Consider the following 26,486-nt stretch of genomic DNA (forward strand, 5'->3'; position numbering starts at 1 on the left):
TCTGTTGAACACTGAGTGTTCATAACAGATAGAGGAAAACTGGTATCAGAGCCTGACCTCTATATTCACAGAAGCTAGAACTCTGGATCCCAGCCTTGGCAGATTACAAGAAGCAAGACAGTGAGCAAGAAAGACAGTGAAAGAAGAGGGCAGAAAGAAAGGGGGAGGGAGGAGAGAGACAGAGCTATTTCTGAGCATCCACCCTATGCCAGACACTCTCTACTATCAATAACCTTCTAAGAGAAATTACAACTTCAGCCAGATTGAAGGTCAAAGTCACCCAGCTAAAATATCAAAACTATGTCTGCCTAACCCCAAAGTCCACATTCCTTCTCCTACCCATTCAAGCCTGGCTTCAGAAAAAAAACTGTTCTCATACCATCTAGCTTCAAGGATTAAAATTCCTGGAACCACAAGACAGAGATGTGTTCACTCAGTGATGTTTAAGGATCAACCCTTTACAAGTGCTGTTCTGACTAGAAGCTGATAGCAAGCGGGTTTCTTAAAGTTCTGCGTGGAAAGCAGTCAGTGATTACTGGAAGACAACCCCTCCCTCCTTCCTGTGGCCATCCCACAGCATTTCCCATTGACAAAGCTGCTGGAAATTCCAAAGGTTTCCTGAATGGCTGCTTGGCTGACCAAGGAGTGTCACGGAATGTACATCTTTCTCTCTGCCACCACGCCTGGCTAATTTTTGTATTTTTAGTAGAGACAGGGTTTCACTGTGTTAGCCAGGATGGCCTCGATCTCCTGACTTCGTGACCTCCCCACCTCAGCCTCCCAAAGTGATGGGATTACAGGCGTGAGCCACAGCACCTGGCCCGACACAAAATTCTAAAACCAATCTGTCTCTCTGTTTGCTTGGTTGTTGTCAGGAATTTCAGAGCAAAATTTCATGCCAAAAAAAAAAAAAAAAAAGTAACATTCAGTTTTGATAACCCAGTCATCCAAGGTTCACTGTGTAAAAACTACTTTTTAAAACTGGTTTTCAATCTATCATTTTAGACATTCCATCATATGGTATTATAGTATTCTAAGCTGCCTCAAATCCCTTCTGGAAGAAGGGGGAACTATAATTAACCACAGCTCTCTGCCTTCCACTTGGAAAATTCTACTCAATCTTTGAGGTCCAGTTTCCCTGATGCCTCTAGATAGGATCAATCACTTCCTCCTTGACATTCTCCTCCTGTTCTGCTTGCTCCGCTATGAGTCCTGATATCCTCTGTGTCAGTGAGTTGTACAGTGTGTCTATCTCTTTCCTAGTCTGGAACTCCTTGAGGGGCTTTGCAGGCTCCCAGTGTCTGGTACATAAGAGCTCCATGGCCAGGCGCAGTGGCTCACACCTGTAATCCCAGCACTTTGGGAGGCCGAGGCCAGCGGATCACTTGAGGTCAGGTGCTCAAGACCAGCCTGGCCAACATGGTGAAGCCCTGTCTCTACTGAAAATACAAAAATTAGCCAGGCGTGGTGGTGGGCACCTATAATCCCAGCTACTGGGGAGGCTGAGGCAGAGGAATGACTTGAACTTGGGAGGCTGAGGTTGTAGTGAGCCAGGATGGTGCCACTTCACTCCAGCCTAAGACTCTGTCTCAAAAAAAAAAAGGAAGAAAGAAAGAAAAAACTCTGTAAATGTTTATTACATGAATAGTGTATACATTTTCATCTGGGACTCCAAACCTCCCTGGTCCCTCCCCAACTGCTAACACAAAATCCAGTCCTCTTTCATAATCAATACCTTTCTTAACATCACTCTTATCTTAGGAGGATCAAAATCTCTGGGTCTTCTTTAATTTCTTCCCCCACATCACCCCATTTCAATCAGGTCCTATCCACCTGCCTCCAGCATCTCTCCTCTTTCCTCTGAACCCATCATCACCCTCCTAATCCACACCTTTCCCTTGATGGAGACCAGAGCAACCACTTCTTAATTCATCTTCGCTCCTCAGCTCCTGATTTCCAGTGTGCTGAAGCTCTTCAAACACCCGGCATGCCAACTGTAAGCCCATGCTGTGTCTAGCCCTGAGGACACAAAACCCCACAAGACACTGTCTCTCCTTTTTAAGGAGTTTTACAGTCCAGTGAGAGAAAAAGACACATAAACAATTGTTTCAATACGGTGCAGCATTCACAGACAGAGGCGTGAGCAGAAAGGAAGGAGAGCCAGAGAAGGGGCATCTAAACCAGCCAGGGGTGGGTGGGGAATGACACTTATGAGACTGCAGTAAAGAGTCCACGTGCCAGCCTTCCATGACACATCTTCAACCCAGCACCCGCCCAGCTTTGCTTCCTGGACCCTGTGCTCAGGGCCACCAAATGGTTATGCAAGCTGTGTGCTGCTCAGGGGCACCCGGCTGAGGGGCAAGGTGGGACTGAAATTCAGCCAAGTGTTATAAGGACACCTGCTTGGAGGGAGCACCTTTGCCTGACCCGGTAAGCTCCCTAGAGGCCAGCAGTAGCCCTGTCTGGGCTCTGCCCACATGCCCTGCAGTGCTCACTCCCCAGTCGCTATCTGATGACACCCTACTCTCCTTCGAGATCCACCTCAAGCATGCCTCCTCCAAAAACCTTATCATCATCCCGCAGCCAAACAATTCTCTCCCACCTCTGGGTTCCTCCAGCGTGTGGTCTCAGTCAACAATCATCATCCTTGATCATCATCGGGTCTTAACTGCGTCCTGCTTCTGGCTACAGCCATTTGCATCCATGCATCTTGTCAGCCCCTTAAGGGCAGAGACCATTTTGTTCATTTTTGTATCCACCATAGCACCCACCACAGATTCTTACACAAAAAAGGTCCTTAAAATATATCTATGGGGCAGGTGCAGTGGTTCATGCCTGTAATCCCAGCACTTTGGGAGGCTGAGGTGGGTGCATCACTTGAGCCCAGGAAATCAAGACCAGCCCGGTCAACATGGCAAAACCCCATCTGTACAAAAAATACAAAAAATTAGCCAAGCCTAGTGGCGCACACCTGTAGTCCCAGCTACCTGGGAAGCTGAGATGGGAGAACTGCTAGAGCCTGGGAGGTCAAGGCTGCAGTGAGCCATGATTGCACCACTGCACTCCAGCCTGGGCAACAGAGCAAGACCCTGTCTCAAACAAACAAAAAAAAAATAAATAGAATACATCTATGAAGCATAAATGCTGCCATTTAGCCATGAAGCCATTCATATTCCTTCCTCTAGACAGACAGTGTTGAGACGCTCACGTCCTCATTCATTTAATAAAGAATGCTCATCTGCTTTGTTTACATGCTGTGTCTCTCATTAGATTGTGAGATCCTGTGTGTCTCAACTTGAGCAGGCTTCCATCAATACACAAGGAGTCCCCGTAGGAGCCTGACACAGAGCACACAGTAGCCTGTGGGAGAATGAGAGAGACTGGAGCACAAACCTGTGGTGAGTGAGACAGGGGACACTGGAGTCAAAGATGAACAAGACACGTTCTATGCCCTGTAGAAGCCACAATGCCTGTGATGCCCTCACCACCACCCTCACTACCACGCTGCTGGGTATGTCATCTCAGCTCATATGGAGTGACCAAAAGGACCAGCCAATATTCTCTGGTTTCACGCTTCTCAAACATTCCCATAAAAGTAGGCCACACAGCAGGAGACCCGAAAACACGTTCCCCCAGAAGTTGGAGGGCAGAGCCTGAGCCTGCCACAGCCAAGCACAAAATGCCTTTGATGTCTCAAATTGTATCTTTAAAAATTCATGTACATTTTGCATTCTACTTCATAATATATTCACGATTATTTTAATGTGAAACTTTTTGAAATTACCTAATTTTCGTCCCATTCCAAATCTTCAAGTAAACTGGATGCCCCAGCCCGGGTTCCCAGTCAGAATTCACAAAGTCTGCTTTGAAAAGTTTAGAGCTGGTCCCGATCCCTCATTTCACAAATAAGGGCGTAGAGAGGTTAAGTGACTTGTCTAAGGCTATATGACTAGTGCTAGAGCCAGGAGTGGGAACCAGGAGGCTTTCTCCAAATCCAGAGCTCTTTTCATTCATTCATTTATTCATTCATTCATTCATCCACTCACGTCATTCATGTTGGTGCAGAACCCGCTGGGTGTCAGGAATCAGGCTCCAATTAATGAATGAAATAAATACAGTCCCTCCACTCGTGTCACCCAGTTTACAATGGTTTAGATTTCTACTTGGGGTACCTTCCAGAGTGGGAAGACTCCAAGGTTCTCCAGAAGAGAGATGAGCAAAGCATATCCCTCCGTGTGCTTTCAGCATGGAAACTGGTCTGCAACCAGTGCAAATGGAAAGCATAAGCACCCCTCTTCTGGGCTAGAACCATTTTGCTAACATGAAACCGGTGACCACAGACTCCTTAGAACGGCCTTGAAGGTCATCAACGATCTGGCCCCTGCCCACTCTGTAAACTCATCTTGCACCGTTTCCGCCTCACCCAGCAGGCTTCACTCACCTGGCCTTTCGGTTCACTCGGAGCCACTTCCTGGCTCTAAGCCTTTGCCCACACAGCCCCCTCTCCCCAGAACGTTCTGCTTGCCTGGCCCACGTGCTCTTACGGCCAACTCTTTCTCATTCCCTGCTTCTCTGTCACCACCTGGCAGGGGCGTAGTCTACACACATCCCATCTTCCCTATCCCAGTACCACATTAATTTCCTTTATAATCCCTTGGGCAGGCATTTGTGTTGTTAATTGCAACAATGGCCCTCATTCTTCACCTTTCCCTGTCTTTTGCGATGAGACTTTGAAATTTCATCTTTTGCCATGAGACTTTGAAATTTTTCTCACTAAAGAGGTATAGTCTATTCCCTTATTCCTTGAATCTAGGCTGGCTTTATGACTTGCTTTGGCCAATAAAATAAAGTAGAAGAGACTATGTGAAGCCTTGTGTGTTTCTACTTGCTCCCTTGCAATTCAGTCCTCAGCATGGGATTCTGCCTAGGCGAGACTGCTGGGAGATGAGAGGTACATGAAGCAGAGAAAACTAATCACACTCAGCTCAGCCTAGGCCACTGCGACACCCCCAGACAGATGAGTGAACCCAGCCAAGATCCACAGAGCCACACAGATGACCCCACGTGTATGAACAATAAACACTTGCTGTATGTTTCTCTGTTTTTCTGGTTGATGGTCACACAGCAATAGCTACCTAATAGTTTGTTTAATTATTGTGTCTCAGTCCTAGACCAGAAGCTCCATGAGAGAGAACCATGTCTGTTTCATTCACCGATGTTTGCACATAGTAGGTGCTCAATAGATGTGCTGAATGAGCGAGTATTCCTACTTGGTCAGGCTGGTCTGTTGCTTACCTCTGTGTTCTATGTCTGTTGCATTCTTGCACAAGTGTAAGGAGCAAGCTTAACTTCGAGAATGACCTTCTAAACCTCCCAAGGTCAGTTAGAACTATCCTCTCCCCAAGTCCTGACTACAGGGCTGACCTCGTCTACACCTACAGAAGAGGGAAGCATCGACATCTAGAAAATGTCCTAGATAGTATCATCTTTGATCCTCACTCATCTTGAGGTCTACCATCCTCTTCCCATGAATGAAGACATCAATGCCTTTGTTCTTTAGCCAAAAAGATGCTCCTCAGAGGGCCATTCGAGTCCTTCATTCCCGAAAGCCACTTGTTTCCCCAGCATGGACAAGCGGATGGGGATATAGGAAGAAGAGAGCCGGTCAACCCTCCAGTAATTATGACTAAGAACAAACTCCACAGAAGAAATGTCTCAGCAGGGCCTTTCCAGGCAGGCAAAGCAGGGGAGTTCAGAGAAAGTACTTCCCTGCAACTAGCCCCTTGGCGGGATCTCAGACTCATTTGGAAACAGTAGTCTAAATTAGAGAGATAGGATGAGGAGCTTCATAAAGCTATTTTAAACAAATCTCCCTGAAAAACACTAAGCCTTGGGGGTGGGGAGAGGCCTTCTCTTTAATTTTCCAAAGCAAAGCTGTCACTGAGAGAGAGCTTTGTGTACCACGTTTCCCTGTGGCTCTCACTGAGAGAGCTTTTTCCCCCTGGCTCTCACTGTGAGAGTTCTCAGTTCCCCTAAGAACTCCCTAAGGTATACTAGGCAGCCACACAGCAATTGAGTCAGGTGATCCCCTCTCCCACCCACCATCTTCGCCCACCCTGTCCCCTGATGAGTGGGCTTGGGAGAACAAGCTCTGGTTGCTGTGGTATTAGGAAGTCCCCCATGAAGAAAGTTAGAGGAGTATGGGATGAACCTGATGACCTCCATAAATGGGGAATGGAACCTTCTAGACTCTGACCCTACCCTTCTTCATTTGCCTCTCCCACGTGCATGCCCCCACCCCCAGGAATCACAGATTTATTTAGGAGGCCCCTCTTTTTGGAGTTGGCTCCTCCGGTCCAGCTTGCTCATGACCTGGGTGATGTCCACAGTGTTGGCTGCTTCTCGGGCCTTGGCTTCCTCTTCCAGCTGCCTCAGGATGACAGGGCTTGGGCTGGATCGCAGGTGACGCCGCATAAAAGGGAGGGTGGAGCTGGAAGGAAGGACAGATTGGTGGTTGGAGGAAAATGACACAGCTTGCCCAACACTGACACTCTCACACTTGGTGGGAGCTGGGGCTGGAAGGTCCAAAATCTAGATTTTGTTGTCTCCTTTTCCCAGTGAACCTCCAGTGGGGTCCAACCTTGCCTCCATTCACCCCACTTGGAGGATAAGACCAGAGTGAGTACCAACTTCCATTAGATTTTAGGTCAGGCACAAGGAAGACCCTTTGGTTGGCGAAGTTGCATTGAATTTCTACAAGATTTAGAAACCAATTTGTTTTCTTAACTTCTTGTAAAATCTTTATGAAAGAAGTGAGTAATGAAGGTTTGGGTACTGGAGATAGTTGGAGCATTTATTTGTTTCCTTTTCTTTTTTGGGGGTCGGGGTAGCGGGGTGGGCACAGGGGAGAGAGTCTCGCTCTGTCACCCAGGCTGGAGTGCAGTGGCACGACTTCGGCTCACTGCAACCTCCATCTCCCAGGTTCAAGCCATTCTCATGCTTCAGACTCCCAAGTAGCTGGGACTACAGGCATGTGCCACCACACCCAGCTAATTTTTGTATTTTTAGTAGAGACAGGGTTTCACCACATTGGCCAGGCTGGTCTCAAACTCCTGACCTCAACTAATCCATCCGCCTCAGCTTCCCAAAGTGCTGGGATTACAAGCATGAGTCACTGTGCCTGGCTAGAGCATTTGTTTTCAAAAGCTATGGTTCTGGGAAGGAAGCAAAGAGCTGGACTGTCCAAGATAGCTAGGCCTCAATGAACAGAGAAAGAGGGAAGAGGCCTAAAGAGGGCTGGTGGGCTGTTGGTACCCTGCTCAGGTACAATATCTTGACATGTGCCAGAACCTTCTTCAAAGCCAAGCATGGATTCCTGGAACCAAACTCTCCCTGCCATGGCCTTAGGAGCCAGGACAAAGCTCTAGGTATCCAAGTGATATAACAGACAGTGAGCAGCAGAGACACCTGTCTTTGAGGGCCCACGCAAGCTTGGAGCCCAGCACTTCAGCAGCAATGATAGACAAAGACCTGCAACCTACTCCAGATTTCTGGACTACATAAGCCCCTTGAACTCTTACATCTATCTTAGGGAGAAGAAGGGCTCCCCTACCAGGACATAAAGCCTGATATTGACATTGGATCTCTCAGCAGCCCTGCCAAGGGGAAGGCTTGGAACTAGGTGCAACTTGTCATGGAAAAAGTAAGTTTGAATACATTGTCTTATACCTGGGATCATGGAACAAAATTCATACCCACTGCAGTCCTGGCATGGACACAGACCAGGCTTCACACTTTACGAATGCATCCACATGTAATTCTCACTCACAATAGTCAGAATTCTCACATCTGCCCCAACTTCTAAAATATCTGGAGAGAGAGGTATGAGACTCCTCTTCTTTCCCTTCATTACTTTCTGGCAGAACTTCTGGAGCTATTACGGGCCTTTCTTCTGGCTTAAAGTAGAAGCTTTTAAGTCCCCAGGGACACTGAACTCCTTTCCTTACTTGGTAAACCCAGAAGAATAGCACCACAGAGACCTTCTTTCCCTCCTTTTCCTAACAGGGTCATTATCCTCAAGAATGAAACCAAGTTGGGTTGTTTTGTTTTGTTTTGTTTTCTCTCCTTTGATAAAGTCTCTGGTCCAGTCATCCCCTGTTTGAATTGATGGAAGATGCTGGAACGGAGCCCAGTGAGGGTTGACCTGGCAAACAGGAGAACAGTCACTATGGGGGTTGGGGACAGGACACACGATTGCCAGTGGAAAAACCTCTTTCAAAGCCTTACAGTTTTGTTCAAGCTGCCATTCGATTACTATTTTGAATCTTCAATCCTTGCAGACTGAACTCCCCCCCAAAAGAGTTCAATCTGCCCCTCAGAACATTATTTCGTCCATTGTCCCAGTGGCTCTACCAGATGAGATGATCCACATCTCCAATAAGAAAAGTGAGAATGAACAACTCATTCATTCTAAAATGGACTTCTAAAACACGGTCCCTGGAGGCAGCAGGAATACCTGGCCCGTTACTGTCTGATTCCCCTCCGTTGAGCATTTTCTCTTGGGGTGCAGTCTGGTATTCTCTCTGAGGTCTTAGAACAATTTAAATACCAGGATGCAGCTTAATTAATTCCCATGCATCAGTCTGAAGGTAACATGGAGCAGTTTAAAAACCAAGGAGATGCTTCCATTTGTGATAAGGGGAATTATTAGTCTGATCATCCAAACTCTTTCAAGCCAGCATTCAGGAAACAAAACTCACTGGTGGTAATTACTAAGGAAATCTTGCTAGAGTGATTTCAGGGCATTATGAAGCAAATGAGGCACTCATTCCCTGAGCAATACTTCCCAATCCCCAATATTTTCATCAAGCAAATATCTCCATAATAGCCATTTGGCTGAAAGAGACCCTCACTTCTCTGTAAACTAAACAGCAGGCAGCCAGCAATTACAGATAATTCCACTTGCCTTTTCTTGGTGGTTTCCTGAGGTTCAATAGCTTTGGCCAGCATTTCCTTATAGATCGGAGATTTTAAATAGCGAGCATAAGAATCCTAGTGGGAACAAGAAAACAACAGTAATTATGAGAGGAAAAAAGGGTCAAATCAAACCAATACCCTTGCCATTTTCAAGCCTCCCTTGGCAGTAGAACGGAGAAGTTATGAGAATTTGTCTCCTTGGGTGAAAGGTGTTTGGGGAGGTGTTGAGAGCAGTGGTTCTCAAGTGTGGTCCCCCCTAGAAGCATCAATTTCACCTGAGAACTTCTCGGGCCTGCCCCAGTCCTCCTGATGAGAAACTCTGGGAGAGTCACCCTGAGCCTGAACAGTCTCATGTTTTATAGCTCACAGCTTCAGATCCTATCAACGTTGTCTGTGATTCAGCCTATGTTGTAAATGTACCCAGTTGCATAAAAGCTGCTACAGTTAAAAGTACACCAGACCCAGAATTGCTTAATTTGTTTCACTGATTCTCATATGCTGCATGCTACATGCCAAACAAGTGAGACAGCTGGTCACGTACTGAGACATAGTCTGTCATCATTTGCTCACATGAGGATACCTAAACAATTAACAATTAACAACTACTTGAACAGTCTCCAGGTAATTCTGCCGCACCTTTAAGTTTGAGAACTACAGTCTGTAACCCTACCCACGAAGATCCACCTTGGCGTGGTTCAGTGAAGCCAGCATGAGACAAGAGGACACCCGACCTCTCCTCTCCAAGACTTTCTTCCAAGGAAGATGAGCAGCCAGGAGTATGGAGACCACTTCTAAGCCACTGACATCCCTATCTGCCCTGTGTTTTGGGTGTAAAGGCAAGAGAATACCAAAGCAAAACCAAAAACAACCAACACTTAGAGTCCAATTATGGGGATGTTTACTGGGACCCTGGGCAATTTCAGAGAAGCTTCATGAATGCTTGTCACTTTTAAGCCAGCGGAAAACTCTAGTCATACCCAATACGGGACAAAGCCCACTGCAACAAACCAGGGATTGAGATATTTTTAAAAGTTATTGAAATGGCACTATTCTAAAGACTAAGTGGGAGCAGTAAAACTAGAATAGAGTCTAGGAATAGGGATCATGGAGCCACCGGGATACGTTGAGTGTATCGCCATAGGACATGGCTGTAATGGCATATAGAGAGTCCAGTGGGCATATATGCCATTCTTTTCTGAAGTTACCTGACTGCTCCATTCTGGCTAGCAGCTGGCCTCCCTGGGCAGCCCCTAAAAGGCTGTATGAAAACTACATGTTTTTTTTTTTGAGACAGAGTTTCGCTCTTTCACCCAGGCTGCAGTGCAGTGGCAAGATCTCAGCTCACTGCAACCTCCACCTCCTGGGTTCAAGCTATTCTCCTGCCCCAGTCTCCCAAATAGCAGGATTATAGGTGCCCACCACCATGCCCAGATAATTTTTGTATTTTTAGTAGAGACAGGGTTTCATCATGTTGGCCAGGCTGGTCTCAAATTCCTGATCTCGTGACCTGCCCGCCTCAGCCTCCCAAAGTGCTGGGATTACAGGCGTGAGCCATCGCGCCCAGCCGAAAGCTACATTTTTAGGAACTAAAACGTTTTAAAATATATTAAAGAGGATTATTAATGAAGAAACCCTGCTGTGAATCTTCTAGTAACAAAAACACAGAGACACCCCACTGATCCAAAAAAGAATGAAAATGGCTAATCTGGCTTGGTGGCAATTCTAAATTATTACATGCTTTAAAAACAAAGTAAAAATATTTTAAAATGATACAATAAAAGACTAAGTAGAAGAAATGTAAATTAGAAGAAATATAAATCAGGAAAGCTAATCAGCATTTACCATTCACACAAACCAATGTATATAACCTATATCACATAACCATATCATATACTTTATCTCATATAACCCATATCATATACTCTATCTCATATAATCTATATCACATAACCTATATCATATAATCTATCTCATATAACCCATATCGAATAGCCTATATCACATAGCCTACATCGTATAAACCACATCACATAACCGATCTCATATAACCCACATCATGTAACCTACATCATGTAATCTATATCATATAACCTATATCACATAACCTATATCAGATAGCCTATATCACACAACCTATATTATATAACCTATATCACATAACTGATATCACATAACCAATATCACATAACCTATATCATATAATCTATCTCATATAACCTATATTACATAATCTATATCATATAACCTATATCACATAATCTATTTCATATAACATATCACATAACCTATATCATATAATGTATCTCACATAACCTATATCAGATAGCCTATCTCACATTATAATCTATAGCATATAACCTACATCATGCAACCTATATCATATAATCTATCTCATATAACCTATATAACATAATCTATATCATATAACCTATATCACATAATCTATTTCATATAATCTATATTAATCTATATAATATAACCTATATCATATAATTTATCTCATATAATCTATATCATATAACATATCATATAATCTATCTCATCTAATCTATATTAAATAATCTATATCATATAACCTATATCATATAATCTATCTCATATAATTGATATCACATAACCTATATCATATAATGTATCTCATGTAATCTATATCACATAACCTATATCAGATAGCCTATATCACATTATAACCTACATCATGTGACCTATATCATATAATCTATCTCATATAACCTACATTACATAATCTATATCATATAACCTATATCATATAATCGCCCTCATACAACCCATATCACATAACCTATATCAGATAGCCTATATCACATTATAATCTATAGCATATAACCCACATCATATAACCTATATCATAGAATCTATCTCATATAGCCTATATCACATAACCTATATCAGATAGCCTATATCACATGATAACCTATTATCATATAACCTACATCATGTAACCTACCACATATAATCTCTCATATAACCTATATCACATAACCTATATCAGATAATCTGTATGACATAATCTATCTCATATAAGCTGTATCATATAACCTATATCATATAACCTATATCAGATGGTCTATATCACATAGCCTGTATCATATAACCTATATCACATAACCAATATCCATAACCTATATCACATAATCTATCTCATACAACCTATATCACATAACCTATATCCTATAAAGTTACTTTGCCATTAAAGAAATCATTGCCATAATGGGAAGTTGAAGCACCCAAAGAAAGTCTTGTCAAGGATGGCACCAAAGAAGAATCAAACTAGTCAACTTCTCTAAGGCTAACTCTGAGCCTCCAATTCTAGTTTCTTAAGAAAATGATTGATTTTTCTCTTAGGTCCACTTCATGCATTTTTTAAAACATTACCACCACCTTCACACTTTGTTAATAATCCAGAGGGCTATCTGGATTCTCACAGGGTCTTACTACAACCACACACACACAAATTTGTCTCTTCTAGACACTATGCCTCTATATGTAATATTTGCTTAGGGCCAGGGTGGTGAGAATTGCCATCACTCTACAGCAGAAACTAAGAGCTCAGCCTTGAAACCCAGGCAGACCTGGCTATGAATCCCAGCCCCATCTCTGGTGAGACCTTGACCAAGCCACTAGATTCTGGAGCAGCAAAGCCTAACTTGTGGGTTGTCTCTGAGCATAAAGTTCTGTGTTTTGCACAGTGACTGCACCTTGTAAGCTCTCAATGAATGAAGGTTGTTATCATAATGCTAGCATTACTAATGCCATCACTCCTACCTGCCTACTACTGCAGAGTGGGGCCCGTAAGGATGCACACAGCTTCTACAGGAGTCCCTCTAGGCCCATGAGTGAGGGGCTCAAGGCAAGTCCACTCCAATAGACAGGGGGAAGAGATGGCTGACAATTCTGGGGTTTTTTTTTTTTCTCTCTCTCTCTCTTTTTTTTTTTAATATATATAGAGACAGGATCTCACTGTGTTGCCCAGGCTGGTCTCAAACTTCTGGGCTCAAGCAATCTTCCCACCTCAGCTTCCCACAGTGCTGGGATTACAGACATGAGCCCCCATGCCTAGCTGCATCCCACAACCGGCAAAGTGCTATCCACGTACCATCTCCCTTTTTCCTATATGTAAAGAATTTTCCAGGCACCTAGGGATGGAAGGCCTTTCTGGACCCCGTATCCTCAGCACGGATCCACCTACCTTCTTCATGAGCATGTAAATGTGGGTTTGTGCAGCGTCCAGCACGTAGCGGTGGGGGTGCTTCAGCCCCTTCACCGTGATGTCCATGGTTTTGCCATCTATGTTGATCCAGCGCCTCGCCCCTGGGGCCAGGAACAGCCTGGAGTGGGAGGGAGATGTTAGTAAAAGTAACTAAACCAAGTCGGTTCATGAAAAGCTCACAGCTGCTTGGAAGGGAAGACCTGACGTGACTCAGGCTCCCCGAGGTGAGGGTGGCAGTTTTTTTTAGGAGACACTAAAGAGCGTGAACTTTTGAAGAGGCCGTCAAGCAATTTTTCCTCGAAGCAAGAAACATCCAGTATTGCGAATGCCAATATTTAACTTTGATGTTTCCAGCCTCCAGGAGAGAGAGCAAGAAGGGGCTGGGGTAAGGCCAGGTCAGACTAGGCCCTGGCCATGAGGGTGAAAAATTCAGCCTCCAACTTCACACCTTCTACACCAGGATTCCAGGGCCGACCTGGGACCAGGCTAAGACACCTTCACACAGGTGTTCTGGGGGGTCTCTGCTCTCCCTCTCCCAATCCAGATGTGCTTTGTAATGAATCTCACACGCTGCGGTGAGAGGCAGCCCATGGTCCCGGAACCCAGAGGTCTGACCCCCTGGGCAGACAGGCCAAGGCTCCCAGTTAGACCAAACTTGGCCACACTTCCTGAGCCTGTGGCTCTACCTGGGATGCCGGGATGCAGAACTCTCTCAGTCTTTCCAATTCTGAGCTGTTGCTGGATTAGAAATACTCACATGAATATTTTCCCACCTTTCTAAGATGTACCTTAAAATTTTGGAATTCAAACTGAGATTTACATAACTAGGGAGCCTGGGGAAGAAGGAGAATCAAACTAATGGCAGAGGCAGCAGGCTTCCTGTAGCAGATTTTCGGAATCAGGAGTTGTGTGTGTGTCACTGTGTGTAAGGCAGTCAGGCACCCATTGTTCTGCGAAGGATGTCATGGAACCTTCCTGGACCATCAGCCCTCCCCACTGCACCACACCCGCACCCCCATTTCTCTCAATGCATGGATCCCCTCCCTGTGGGAGGAGCTGGGCAAATTTGCAAGAGAGTGCATGAACCTCTAAGTATAAGAAGTGAGACCTCAAGCTTTTCTCTTCAATGCTGGGGGTGCTTCTCTGGAAACCGGGGTGTTGCAACCTGAGTTCATTTGCAGGAAGGACATCCAGGGTCCAGAGGCTAAGTCCTCAGAGGAAGGGGCTGTTTGTCCTGCTGCCCGAAGTTCAGCACCACAGTCTCGTGGCCGCAAAAGGGCTGGTTCCAGCCCAGCATGGTGCTTGGGCTTTGGGAAACACAGCTAAGCATGTGAGTATGAACTAAAAATGCTGGGCCCTCGGTGTCCAGGACTCATGTCCACTGCAGCCAGTGCAGATGAAAGAACCCACAGAGATGGGACCACAGCAGGACAGGAGCACCCGCCAGGCCTGCATGGGGAGGAGTGTCGGGGAGGGGGAGTGTGGCTTTCAGCAACCTTGGGGGCCTCATCACACCTTCCCCCGCTTCTCCACTTGGCCATTGAAAACAGGACTGACCCTTTTAACCTGGAACCCTTGGCTCTTGTATAATTTGGAGGAGAGACAGGCCTGGAGAGGGACAGACTTATTGCTGCTCGGAACAAGTGGGGGCTAGAGCCGTGATGTCAGGAATGAGGTGTGAGGTGTGCCCAGCCATGTTTGTACCCCAAGCTACGCTCACTGTCCCAGACACGTGGGAGGAGCTCCCTTCCCCTGTGATCCTCACATCTCTAAGGAATAGGTTTTCCCATGTTGCTGCTTCTCTCTCTCTCTCTCTCTCTCCCCCCTCACCCCCCCCCTTTTGCTCTCTCTCTCTCTCTTTCTCACACACACACACACATACACATGCACAGCCCTCAGGACACCTAAGAAGGCTTTAGTCAAAGACAGAGCACTCTGCACTGTAATTCGGGACAGCCTGCTTTTTTAACCCCTAGACACATTCCCATAGAAACAGGAGACTCACACTGCATGTCTCACCAGGCTTTCTTCAGGGAACCCCCAAACCTCCCAAAGCAGCGGGGAAGTATTTCTAGCATGGCAAGTACAGTGAACCGATGCTGACCAGGCCCCAGCCAGCCACCAGGCTGTGGTCCTCTCGTCCTATCTCCACCTCAAGCGTAATGGGGTGGTTCTCGGAGGCCCAGGGGAAGGCTTTCCAGCACCCTGGCTGATGCTTACTTGTAAATCTCCTCTGCTTTCTCCTTGACCTTGGACTGGTCTCCGTACTTCAGATCCTCGCAGGCTTCCCAGAAGCCCAGATTCTCTCCTGCGTGGTGAGAAGTCCACGTGGATGAGGGCCGGGCAGGAAATAAGTTGGGAGAAGAAAAGAGGAAATAAAAGAAATGAGTCAGCCGGGATGGATTCCATTTCCCAGCTTGGTGAACACCTTTCCTGCCGCAGAACAAGCTGTTGTATATTGCGATGCTAGACAAAAATACTCCTTGAGGAAAGGAGTCACATCTTCACTTCTACGGCCTGGGAGAACATTGGGAACTTAGTAATTGCTCAATACATGGCCTTCGAAATAAACTAGATGGGCACCTACCATGTTGCAGCAATGCATTCACACTGTGGCGGCTTCCTTTCCTCCAACAATACACAGGCCAGTGTTCATATCACCCCCCCAGAGGTTGTCATACGCTTTTTTATTCTAGAATTTGGCTGTAGCAAATATTGCTTGAATGAGTTTGCACATGAATAGGCTTATATACATGCGTTGCTACACTATGGTTTTCTTCACAAAGACCTCCTTCCTTTGCTCCTGTTGAATGACTGTGCGTGAGTTCTTCCTCCTTTTGTTTGGCTGTGCTTAGAGAACCCGTCATTTCCAGTCCCTGAGCGGGCATATTCCAGGCCATGGTTCTTACGGAGAGGCTGCTCAAGCAGCAGTGCTGATGGACTGACCCTCAGGGAAGGTCTGGCCGGGAGCAGGACTGAACTAAGCATCACCTGAGCCAGAGGGAATTGGCCCAGAAGGAAAAGCCAGGTTCCCCCAAATCCCTCATCTCCCTCCAACTGGAAGTTCTCTAACCTGCAGCGCCCAGAGGCACCATGCATATGTTCACACGGTGGCCCCAGGTGGCAATTTTTGCCTGGGAAAATAAAGATGATCACGAGAGAGCAAGTGTGTGTGTGTGTGTGTGTGTGTGTGTAAATCGTGGAGTGTGTCACAGTGTGGGGAAATAAACAACAAAGTCCTCTCCTCTCCTTTCTCAGTACAGTTGACCTTGAACAACTAAGGGGTTAGGGCGCAGCCCCCCATGTAGCGGAAAATCCCAAAACTTAACTACAAATAGCCTGCTGTTTACCAGAGGCCTAATAACATAAACAGTCAATGGACACATAAGTGGATACATAGCTACATATCTATTGTATGGATTCATGATACCTTTTCATAACTTTTTTTCTATTTCTAGGTTGTGCAGTTCATCTGCAAGTTTTTTCAGATTGCTGTAAATCCCCCCCAAGTTTTTAAATATATCTACTGAAAAAAAAATCCACCTATAAGTGGTCTCGTGCAGTTCAAACCAGTGTTGGTCAAGGCTCAACTGTATTGTTTTAAAGCTCCTGGGTGTTTCATATTAGAAAAGGCTGCACAATTCTAAACTAGTTGGCATTTGTCCCACAGCTCTGTGGAGGTCCTTCCTCTTCAGCATGAACTTTAGGACGTTCTTTGGACCGAGATCACAGACCAGTGATGCTCTTCACTAAAATGTAATTGACCTGACAACAAATGCCATGTAAACTGTCTTGCCCACAGCAAAAGACAGTTGATTGCTTAGTAAAATTAAGCAAGCAATTATTCATGATAGCCAAAAAGTGGAAAGCACTCAAATGTCCATCAATAAAAGAATGGATGAACAAAATAGGGTGCAGACTACAAGGGAATATCATTCAGCCTTAAAAAGGAAGGAGATTTCCGCTGGGTGCAGTGGCTCATGCCTGTAATCCCAGCACTTTGGGAGGCCAAGGTGGGTGGATCACGAGGTCAGGAGTTCGAGACCAGCCTGACCAACATGGTGAAACCCTGTCTCTACTAAAAATACAAAAATTAGCTGGGTATGGTGGCACATGCCTGTAATCCCAGCTACTCAGGAGGCTGAAGCAGGAGAATCACTTGAACCCGGGAGGTGGAGGTTGCAGTGAGCTGAGATCACGCCACTGCACTCCAGCCTGGGCGTCACAGCAAGACTCCATCTCAAGGAAAAAAAAAAGGTTAAAATGGTAAAATTTATGTTACATATATTTTCCCACCAAAAATATTAAATAAGCACACAAAAATGTGTACACAAAAGTTCATAGCAGCATTATTCATAATGGCTAAAAAGACAAAGCAACCCAAATGTCCATTAACTTACGAATGGATAAGCAAAATGTGGTACATACAAACAAGGAAATAGTATGGGGTCATTAAAAAGGAAGGAAGGAAATATCATGCAGTCTTTAAAAAGGAACCGTAATCCCAGCACTTTGGGAGGCCGAGACGGGCGGATCACGAGGTCAGGAGATCGAAACCATCCTGGCTAACTCAGTGAAACCCCGTCTCTACTAAAAAATACAAAAAACTGGCCGGGCGAGGTGGCGGGCGCCTGTAGTCCCAGCTACTCGGGAGGCTGAGGCAGGAGAATGGCGAGAACCCGGGAGGCGGAGCTTGCAGTGAGCTGAGATCCGGCCACTGCACTCCAGCCTGGGCGACAGAGCGAGACTCCGTCTCAAAAAAAAAAAAAAAAAAAGGAACCAAGCAGCCAGGCACAGTGGCTCACGCCTGTATTCCCAGCACTTTGGGAGGCCAAGGTGGGTGAATCACCTGAGGTCAGGAGTTTGAGACCAGCCTGACCAACATGGTGAAACCCCGTCTCTACCAAAAATACAAAAATTAGCCGGGCATGGTGGTGGGCACCTATAATCCTAGCAACTCGGGAGGCTGAGGCGTGAGAATCGCTTGAGCCCAGGAGGCACAGGTGGCAGTGAGATGAGATCACGCCATTGCATTCCAGCCTGGGTGACAGAGTGAGACTTTGTCAAAAAAAAAAAAAAAAAAAAAAAAAAGAACGGAAGTACCGTTATATGCTGAAACACGGACAAGCCTTGAAAACATTATGCTAAGTGAAAGAAGATGAAAGGTCACATCGTGCATGATTTCATTTATATGAAATGTCTTGAAGAGGCGAATAGGGGTAGAAAGTAGATCTGTGGTTGCCTAGGGCTGGGGTGCAGGAGAGGGAGGAATAGAAGATGATTCTAATGGGTAGAGAGTTTCTTTTTAGTGTGGCAAAAATGTTCTGGAATTAGTGATGATGGTTGCACAATTTAGTGAATACACTAAAACCCCTGAAATTGTACACTTTAAAAAAGTTAATTTCATGATATGCAAATAATATTTCAATTTAAAAATCTTTTTAAAACGTAAATGAGCAAATGGATGATTTATCTGCCCTGTTCATACCTAAAGCCTCGGGAATCTCATGAGGAGATTGCTAACAATACAGTTTAAATAACGCCGGGAAATCTTTTCGCTGGATTCTCATTAAGGAATGAGTGCGGGCGGGGTGGGAGGTGGAGATAATAAACTCAGGGTGTATGTTGTCCCTTTGCCACTAGATGGCACTATAACCACTTATTCACCAGTCCATCCATCTTTTCTGGGTTTTGTTCTAGAGTGGCAATTAGACTTGATTAGGGAGGCGGATTATCAACAATCCATATTATCATGTAATGTTCTGCATCCGGCAGTCAGCCAGGCTAAAGGCATGTCCAGTAGGATTCGTTTCTGGAGCAGTGCCACAGACAAGTGGATCTCGGGTAGTAAGCCGCTGAGTGCCAAGGCTCAAGCGTGATGCCCCCAGGGCTGGGGACTGAGCAAGGAAATAAAAGAATCCCATAACGGTAAATATTTCAATGAAGGTGGTGAATGCACAGCCTGGTTCTGATCTGGCCTCATGGTTTTCGCGGATGCTTCTCCGGGAAGTGCAGTATATTTAAAAAGCCAAAGGCCTGGTGCGGTGGCTCACACCTGTAATCCCAACACTTTGGGAGGCCAAGGCAGATGGATCACTTCAGGTCAGGAGTTCGAGACCAGCCTGGCCAACATGGCGAAACCCTGTCTCTACTAAAAATATAAAAATTAGCCAGGTGTCGTGGCACGTGCCTGTAGTCCCAGCTACTTGGGAGGCTGAGGCAGAAGAATCACTTAAACCTCAGAGGCGTTGGTTGCAGTGAGCCGAGATTGTGCCACTGTACTTCAGCCTGGGCAACAGAGCAAGACTCCATATCAAAAAAAAAAGTCACAGTGCCCCTTATGAGGTGACATCCAGAGATGGGATATAAAATGTGGCCCTGCCCATTCCACTAAAATCCACACCCTCTTAAGGCCCTGAAGAAATCAGACCAGGAGCGAAGGTGATGGCTGTCGATCACCACACATTGGAATCATCTGAGGAGTTTCCAAAATTTCAGGGATTCCAACCCCCACCAATTTAAAAGCAACTTTAGGGATGAGATCCAGGAAAACAAGTTTTAAAATATCCCCAGGCAGACTGAATGTGCAGAACCACTGAGCTAAAGAAAATCAGGAAGCCAGGAGCAGTGGCTCACGCCTGTAATCCTAACACTTTGGGAGGCTGGGGAGGGCGGATCACCGGAGGTCAGGAGTTTGAGACCAGCCTGGCCAACATGGTGAAACCCCATTGCTACTAAAAATACAACACAGTAGCCAGGTGTGGTGGCAGGTGCCTGTAATCCCAGCTACTTGGGAGGCTGAGGCAGGAGAATCACTTGAACCTGGGAGGCGGAGGTTGCAGTGAGCTGAGATCATCCCACTGCACTCCAGCCTGGGCGACACATCAAGACTCTGTCTCCAAAACAAAAAAAAAGAAAAAGAAAAAAGAAAATCAGGCTGGGGGACAAAAAGAGAAAGAAAGGGAAAGGCTGCCTGTCTCCCTTCCCTTCCTCCAGGTTCATTATACTTAGGCTGGAAGGAGCAGGGGCTCCTCGGGTGACAGTGGGGACATCCAGGATGGATGGAGCCCTCAGAAATGTGAGGGATCCAAATGTGGATTCTGTGAGCAGGTGCAATTTTCCCCCAGACAGTGCGGCCTCTTTGAGTCTATGGAAAGAACGAGTCTTGGGCTCAGGTCCCATTCTTAAAGCTGTGAAAGGAAGCGACTGTTTGAGGGCATAAGCAAAGCTCTGAAAACATCTGCTGAGAAATTCCCCAAACCCTAGGCCAGACATTAAAGGACTCTTTCTAAAAGTAAGTTATTTTAATTTTTTTTTTTAAACAAAGACCCACCACTGAATTCTTTCTTGAGGAAGTACTGGAAGCTCTGTCGACCTTTGGGGTCTCGGATCAATTCGCTGAAGTTGAAGGCCCATCGTTCCACTCGCATCTTGGTTGGGATTTCCACCCTGCAAGGACGATTCGTAAATGCACCAAATAGGTAGGGGTTGTGCCAGATGGTGGCCTGGGTTGGGGTAAGGGGCTTTAGTCGAATGGCCCTTAGGGCTCAATCCAATCCTCCTCTTCCTCCCAATCCCTGCATAACACACAAGCCAAGTAATTACTTGCTAGGAAGATGCGGCCACAGACAAGTCCCCTGGGGCTCACATCAAAGACATGACCATCCCAGAGGTGAGGAGCATGCCCAGTGTGGGGACCCCACACTCAGGTCCTGCTCGCTTAGCCTTAAGGACAAACGAATTCAAACGCCTCCTCCAAGGCCTGGTAACAGCCTGGAGCCTGGCCAGCAGAGGGTCAGGCTGCCACCTGGATCAGGAGAGAATTCTGGAGCAGCATTGGCGATGGGTGCTACAATCACTGCCACCTGCTGGGTGCCTATCACCCATGACAGCTGCCCCTCCACCATGGCACACCCTGGCTTCTGGCGGAAGCTGGTGGCTCCTCCCGTACCTGCCTCAGGCCACGTGCCTCAGAGTAGACCCATTTGCTGTCTCTGCACTCCCTTTCAGGGCTTCCTCTAAGATGCATGTCCCACTGCGTTCCTTGTTTGGAAAGATTTCCCTGATCCCAGGTAGGACATTGGAGCCCAGCTAGCAGAGATCTAACATTCCAGAGAATCAGAAAAAGACTCAGTTTTCTCCCCTATCCCTTATGGAATTCTCCTAAACCTAACACAGACCTTTGAAACTAAGGTGTCAAGTCCATCACACCACGTTTCCCACTGATGTAGCAGCTAGGACCAGAACCAGGCACAATTCATGTCTATGGGATCCAAGATAAAGCCTGCCAAGCAAGTTTTACACTTTCCTTAAGAACAAGTGTAGAAACAATAAGAAATCCGATAACACTAACAGCTGCCATTCACAGAGCATTGTCCTATGTGAGGTACTGTGTGTTACACACATACCGTTGAATCCTTAAAAAAACACTATGAGTTGAGTATTACTATCCCATTTTACTGTCAAGAAAACCGAGGCTCAAAGGGGTTAAATATTTGCCAAGTCTCACATAATTAGTAAGAAGCTGAGTTGTAAATGACGACGGTGGTTTGCAAACTTCCTCGTGCATCAGGATCACCTGGAAGACGCATTGAAACAGATTGCTGGGTCCCAACCTCACAGGTTCTGATTCAGTAGGAGTGGGTGGGGCCCAAGAATACGCACGTCTGACAGGTTCCCTGGTGCTGCGGACGCTGCTGGTGCAGGGACCACACTGGGAATCAATGCTCTAAACCAGCCTCAGAATCCTGGCTGCTTGTGAAAATCAGCAGAGCTTTCAAAAAACACCGATAGGGGTGAGAGAGCAACCCAGGCCAATTAAATAAGAGGTTTCGGAGGATAAGGCCTGAACATTGATGTGTTTGTTAAGCTTCCCCAATAATCATAATAATGTTCTAAAATCTAAACCATTAAGAACAAGACTTCCCGCTTTCATGGGAGCTAAGCTATGAGGATGCAAAGGCATAAAGAATTATACAATGGACTTCGGGGACTCAGGGGAAAAGGGTGCAAAGGGAGTGAGAGATAAAAGACTACAAATTGGGTTCAGTGTATACTGCTCAGGTGACAGGTGCACCAAAAAAAATATATATATATACATATATATATATATATATATAAAATAGGTTCAATAAACATATAGGATCCATGATAAAGAACAGGGCTTCCCACTTTAATGGGGAGTTCCAGTTGTCACCCACCCAGTGCCCTCTGATCAACAGTTCTTACACAGAACACACCCTTTTCTTCTCTCCAGCAACCTCTACCTGTCTTCGATACCATGCTCCCCATTTTACTTAAAATTCAGCTGCCATCCATCTCTCCTCCCCAAGCCCTCCTAGGACAACCCTCTCCTTGGCCAGGTGCCCTGCCTTCTCCTCCATGGAGAGCTGGCTTCTGCACACGCTTGTCCACAGGCAGACACAGGTCGCCTCTCTCATTCAGTACCCTGGGAGGCAGACACGGGCTGCAGAGAAGCACCCCAATAACAGAGGCCACAGAGGATAAGGGAAGCCTCCCCAGAAGACAGCTCTAGAGTCTTTGGCTCTGCAGTTGACCTTAGTAGACAGGGGACCCCCAACTCCAGAGGAGTGGCCTCCTTAACCCATTGGCTGCCCAGAGCGGGCCACATGGAATAGGTACCAGTGTTGCTTGAGATGAGAAGCGGGACCCTCCCAGGCCAAGCCTGCTTACCCAGCTGGCTCAGTGTCACCTGTGTGTTCCTCATGGCCTTGGCAGTGTTGACCCAAGCGGTGACCTATACCTGGCACGCCCTCCTTTCCCATCACCCCACCTCCCTCACACACTCAGGCCTGTCCTTTCTCCCCTGTCCTCCTCTCTCTCTCACTCTAACTTGACCATTACACCCTTCTCTTCTTCCTCCCTCTGTGTGCTGGAACTCTCCTGCATTTCTGCCTCTGCCCCCTCTTCCAAATAACACATGCATGCAGGTCCAGTGAGCAAAGACTGTTCAAAACTGACAGACAGAGGCAAAGGGCAAGGGAAAGGGCAGGTTTAGGGCTCTGCCCGCCCAGAACTTAAGTTTACTCTAATTAGATATCAAACTTGCAAAGCCATACCTATGATTTTTTAATTTTCAAAACCAATTTGTTGTTAAACATAGAGTCACCATTTGACTCAGCAATTCCACTCCTAGATATACACCCGAGAGAAATGAAAACACGCCCATACAAAAACCTGCCCACGAATGTTGATAGCAGCATTCTTCATAATAGCTAAAAGGCAGAAACCACCCACATGTCCATCAGCGGATGAATGGATAAACAAACTCTAGTGCATCCATACCACGAAGATGATTCGACCATAAATGGGAATGAAGTTCTGATCCATACTACAAGATTCATAAATCTTGAAACCATTATGCTAAGTGAAAAAAGCTCGTCACAAAAGACCCCATAGTCTTTCCTAGATTTCCCAGAAGTGCAACACCCAAGAGATGAAATCAATACACAGGTCAACTGACCAGCCTGTCCTCTTTTCCTGTATCAATGTGGTGACATATTTATTACTGTCTTCTTAGAAACTTGCTCAACTTGAGTAGCCCTTGGGATTGACAAGTATTTGACAAAATCAGTTCCTCTTCTACTTGTGAAATGAAACATTGTGTGCCATCCAGTCCCTCTGTCATTCCTCCAATTCCAATTGATGCCATTGATAGGAAATGTCTGGATAGACAAATCCGTAAAGATAGAAAGCAGATTCATAGTTGCCTAAGGCTGGAGGGGTCCAGGGTTTCTTTTCTGTGTAATGAACGTGTTTTAACATTGTAGCTCTATGAATATAATAAAAACCATTGAACTGTATGCTTTGAATGGGTGAATTTTATGGCATGTGAATTGTCACTCAAAAACGGTTTTTTGAAAACACCAATATATAAAATACATACAATTTGGCGTTTAAGTCCCAGAACTGGGTGTCATCGGTGATCCAGGGGTTGCTGGGAAGGCAGCCTGACATGATGGCATCGTTGGATGAGAACTGCTCACTGTATTTCACAATCCTGAAAAGCAAACAGAAAACAATTTCCAAGAAGCTCGACACCCAAGATATGACATCAATACACAGGTCAACTGACCAGCCTCTTTTCCTGTATTGATTTGGTGACATACTTATTACTGTCTTCTTTGAAACTTCCTCAAATAGAATAACCCTAGGGATTGGCAGGTATTTGACAAAATCAGTCCCAATCTTACTTGTGAAATGAAACATTGTCTTCCATCCAGTCCCTCTGTCATTCCTCTGTACCTATTTCTTTCTTTTGTTTTTCTTTCTTCCTTTTTTTGAGACAGTCAAGCTGGAGTGAGGTGGCACAATCTTGGGTCACTGCAGCCTCCGCCTCCCAGGTTCAAGCAATCCTCACACCTCAGCCTCCTGAGTAGCTGGGGCCACAGACGCGCACCACCATGCCAGGCTAATTTTTTTTTTTTGTATTTTTGGTAGACACAGGGTTTCGCCAAGTTGCCCAGGTTAGTCTCAAACTCCTGGGCTCAAGCAATCCACCTCAGTCTCCCAAAGTGCTGGGATTACAGGTGTGAGCCCCCACGCCCAGCCTTTCTGTACCTATTTCATTAAAATATTGCCTGTTTCTATTTTATCAATAGGTTTTTAGATTCAAAGCCAACTTGGAGTGTTCAAACTTGTGTCTCTGCACCCATCTTAGAAGCCCAAATTTGCCATAGACTCCAAGACTCTTGCCATGTTGGGTTCTACCCTGTGTCAGGATAATGCCTGGGTTTGGAAACTTAGGCCCATTATTTAAACCTGGGGCTTAATTGGCCCAAACACACTATTTGGAGGAAGGGCTAATTCCTTCTCTTTTAGCTATTTGGAAACACATACTATATTATTATTAACTACAGTCATCCTACAGTGCTACAGAACACTGTCTAGCTGAAATTTTGTAACTTTTTTTTTTTTTTTTTTGAGACAGCGTCTTGCTCTGTCACTGAGGCTGGAGTGCGGTGATGCAATCATGGCTCACTGCAGCCTTGACCTCTCAGGCTCAAGCCATCCTCCCACCTCAGCCTGATCATGAGATGGGACCACAGGCATGCACCACCACATCTGGCTATTTTTTTTTTTTTTAATTCTTTGTAGAGATGGAGTCTCACTATGTTGCCCAGGCTGGTCTTCAACTCCTGGACTCGAGCAATCCTCCCACCTCGGCCTCCCAAAGTGCTGGGATTATAGGCATGAGCCACCACTCCCAGCCTAATTTTTTATCCTTTAACAAACAGTTTCCTATCTCCCCTCCCCACTGCCCTTCCCAGTCTGTAGTAACCTCTGTTCTACTTTATATACTTTCAAATAGCCAGAAAAGAATATATTGAATGCTCCCAACACAAACAAATAATAAACCTTTGAGATGATGGATATGCTAATTACCCTGATCCAATCAGTATACACTGTACGTACTGAAACATCACTATGTACCCCTAAACATGTACAATTACGTGTCAATTTAAAAAAACTTTTCTAAAAAAGAGCTAATTCCCTTGAGTTGAGTCAGACCTTCTGAGTTAGTACATCTCCTGCTGTCTGGGTATTGAAAACCTGCTGTGCCTCCTCCCCGTAGTTGAAAAATTGTGTCCACAGTGAATGTGAAATGCACCTGCCCTGAAGTCTTCCCTCAGCCTTGAGATTTGAACAGAACAGGATCCACGCCTTAGAGATAAACCACTGATGCCTTAGCGACAAGCACTGGGTTTGCAATTCTATGCAGAACTCAAGCCCCCAGGCTGCTTCTCTCCCGAGACTCTCTTAGGCCACAATCAGACCTTTTTATTATGTTTTTTTTTTGAGACGGAGTTTGCGCTGTCTCCCAGGCTGGAGCGCAGTGGCGCTCTCTCAGCTCACTGCAGCCTCCTCCTCCTGGGTGCAAGTAATTATTGTGCCTCAGCCTCCTAAGTAGCTGGGACTACAGGCGCACACCACCATGCCCAGCTAATTTTTATATTTTTAGTAGGGACGGGGTTTCACCATTTTGACTAGGCTGGTCTTGAACTCCTGGCCTCACGTGATCTGCCTGCCTCGGCTTCCCAAAGTGCTGGGATTACAGGCGTACAGCACCTCACCCGGCCCAATCCTTTACCAGTGCACACCAGGCCCAGACCTTTACCAGGCGCACACCACCTCACCTGGCCCAGACCTTTGCCAGCGGAGAAGCTGGAGGAAAATAACAAAAACAAAAACAAAACTGGTTCACAGGTCAAAACACTAATGATGTCAAAATTATGGTAATAAGGTCCGGAGACAAATA

At 45.9% G+C, this 26,486-nt stretch overlaps 1 protein-coding gene across 4 annotated transcripts in view; it reads right to left on the bottom strand.

Moving 5' to 3' along the window:
- Nucleotides 1-26,486, bottom strand: part of RGS9 (regulator of G protein signaling 9) — a 94,553-nt gene that overhangs the window by 8,755 nt on the left and 59,312 nt on the right. For all 4 annotated transcript variants that reach the window (XM_008012065.3, XM_008012064.3, XM_008012063.3 and 1 more), the window contains exons 12-17: nt 24,114-24,227; nt 20,541-20,656; nt 15,428-15,515; nt 13,187-13,325; nt 8,966-9,051; nt 6,373-6,490 (exon numbers count right to left, since the gene is read on the bottom strand). In XM_008012065.3, coding sequence (XP_008010256.1) covers nt 6,373-6,490; nt 8,966-9,051; nt 13,187-13,325; nt 15,428-15,515; nt 20,541-20,656; nt 24,114-24,227 — 661 coding nt within the window. The remainder of the gene's footprint in view (nt 1-6,372; nt 6,491-8,965; nt 9,052-13,186; nt 13,326-15,427; nt 15,516-20,540; nt 20,657-24,113; nt 24,228-26,486) is intronic.

Source organism: Chlorocebus sabaeus, chromosome 16 (genome assembly GCF_047675955.1).
Source record: "Chlorocebus sabaeus isolate Y175 chromosome 16, mChlSab1.0.hap1, whole genome shotgun sequence".
Classification (NCBI taxonomy): Eukaryota; Metazoa; Chordata; class Mammalia; order Primates; family Cercopithecidae; genus Chlorocebus; species Chlorocebus sabaeus.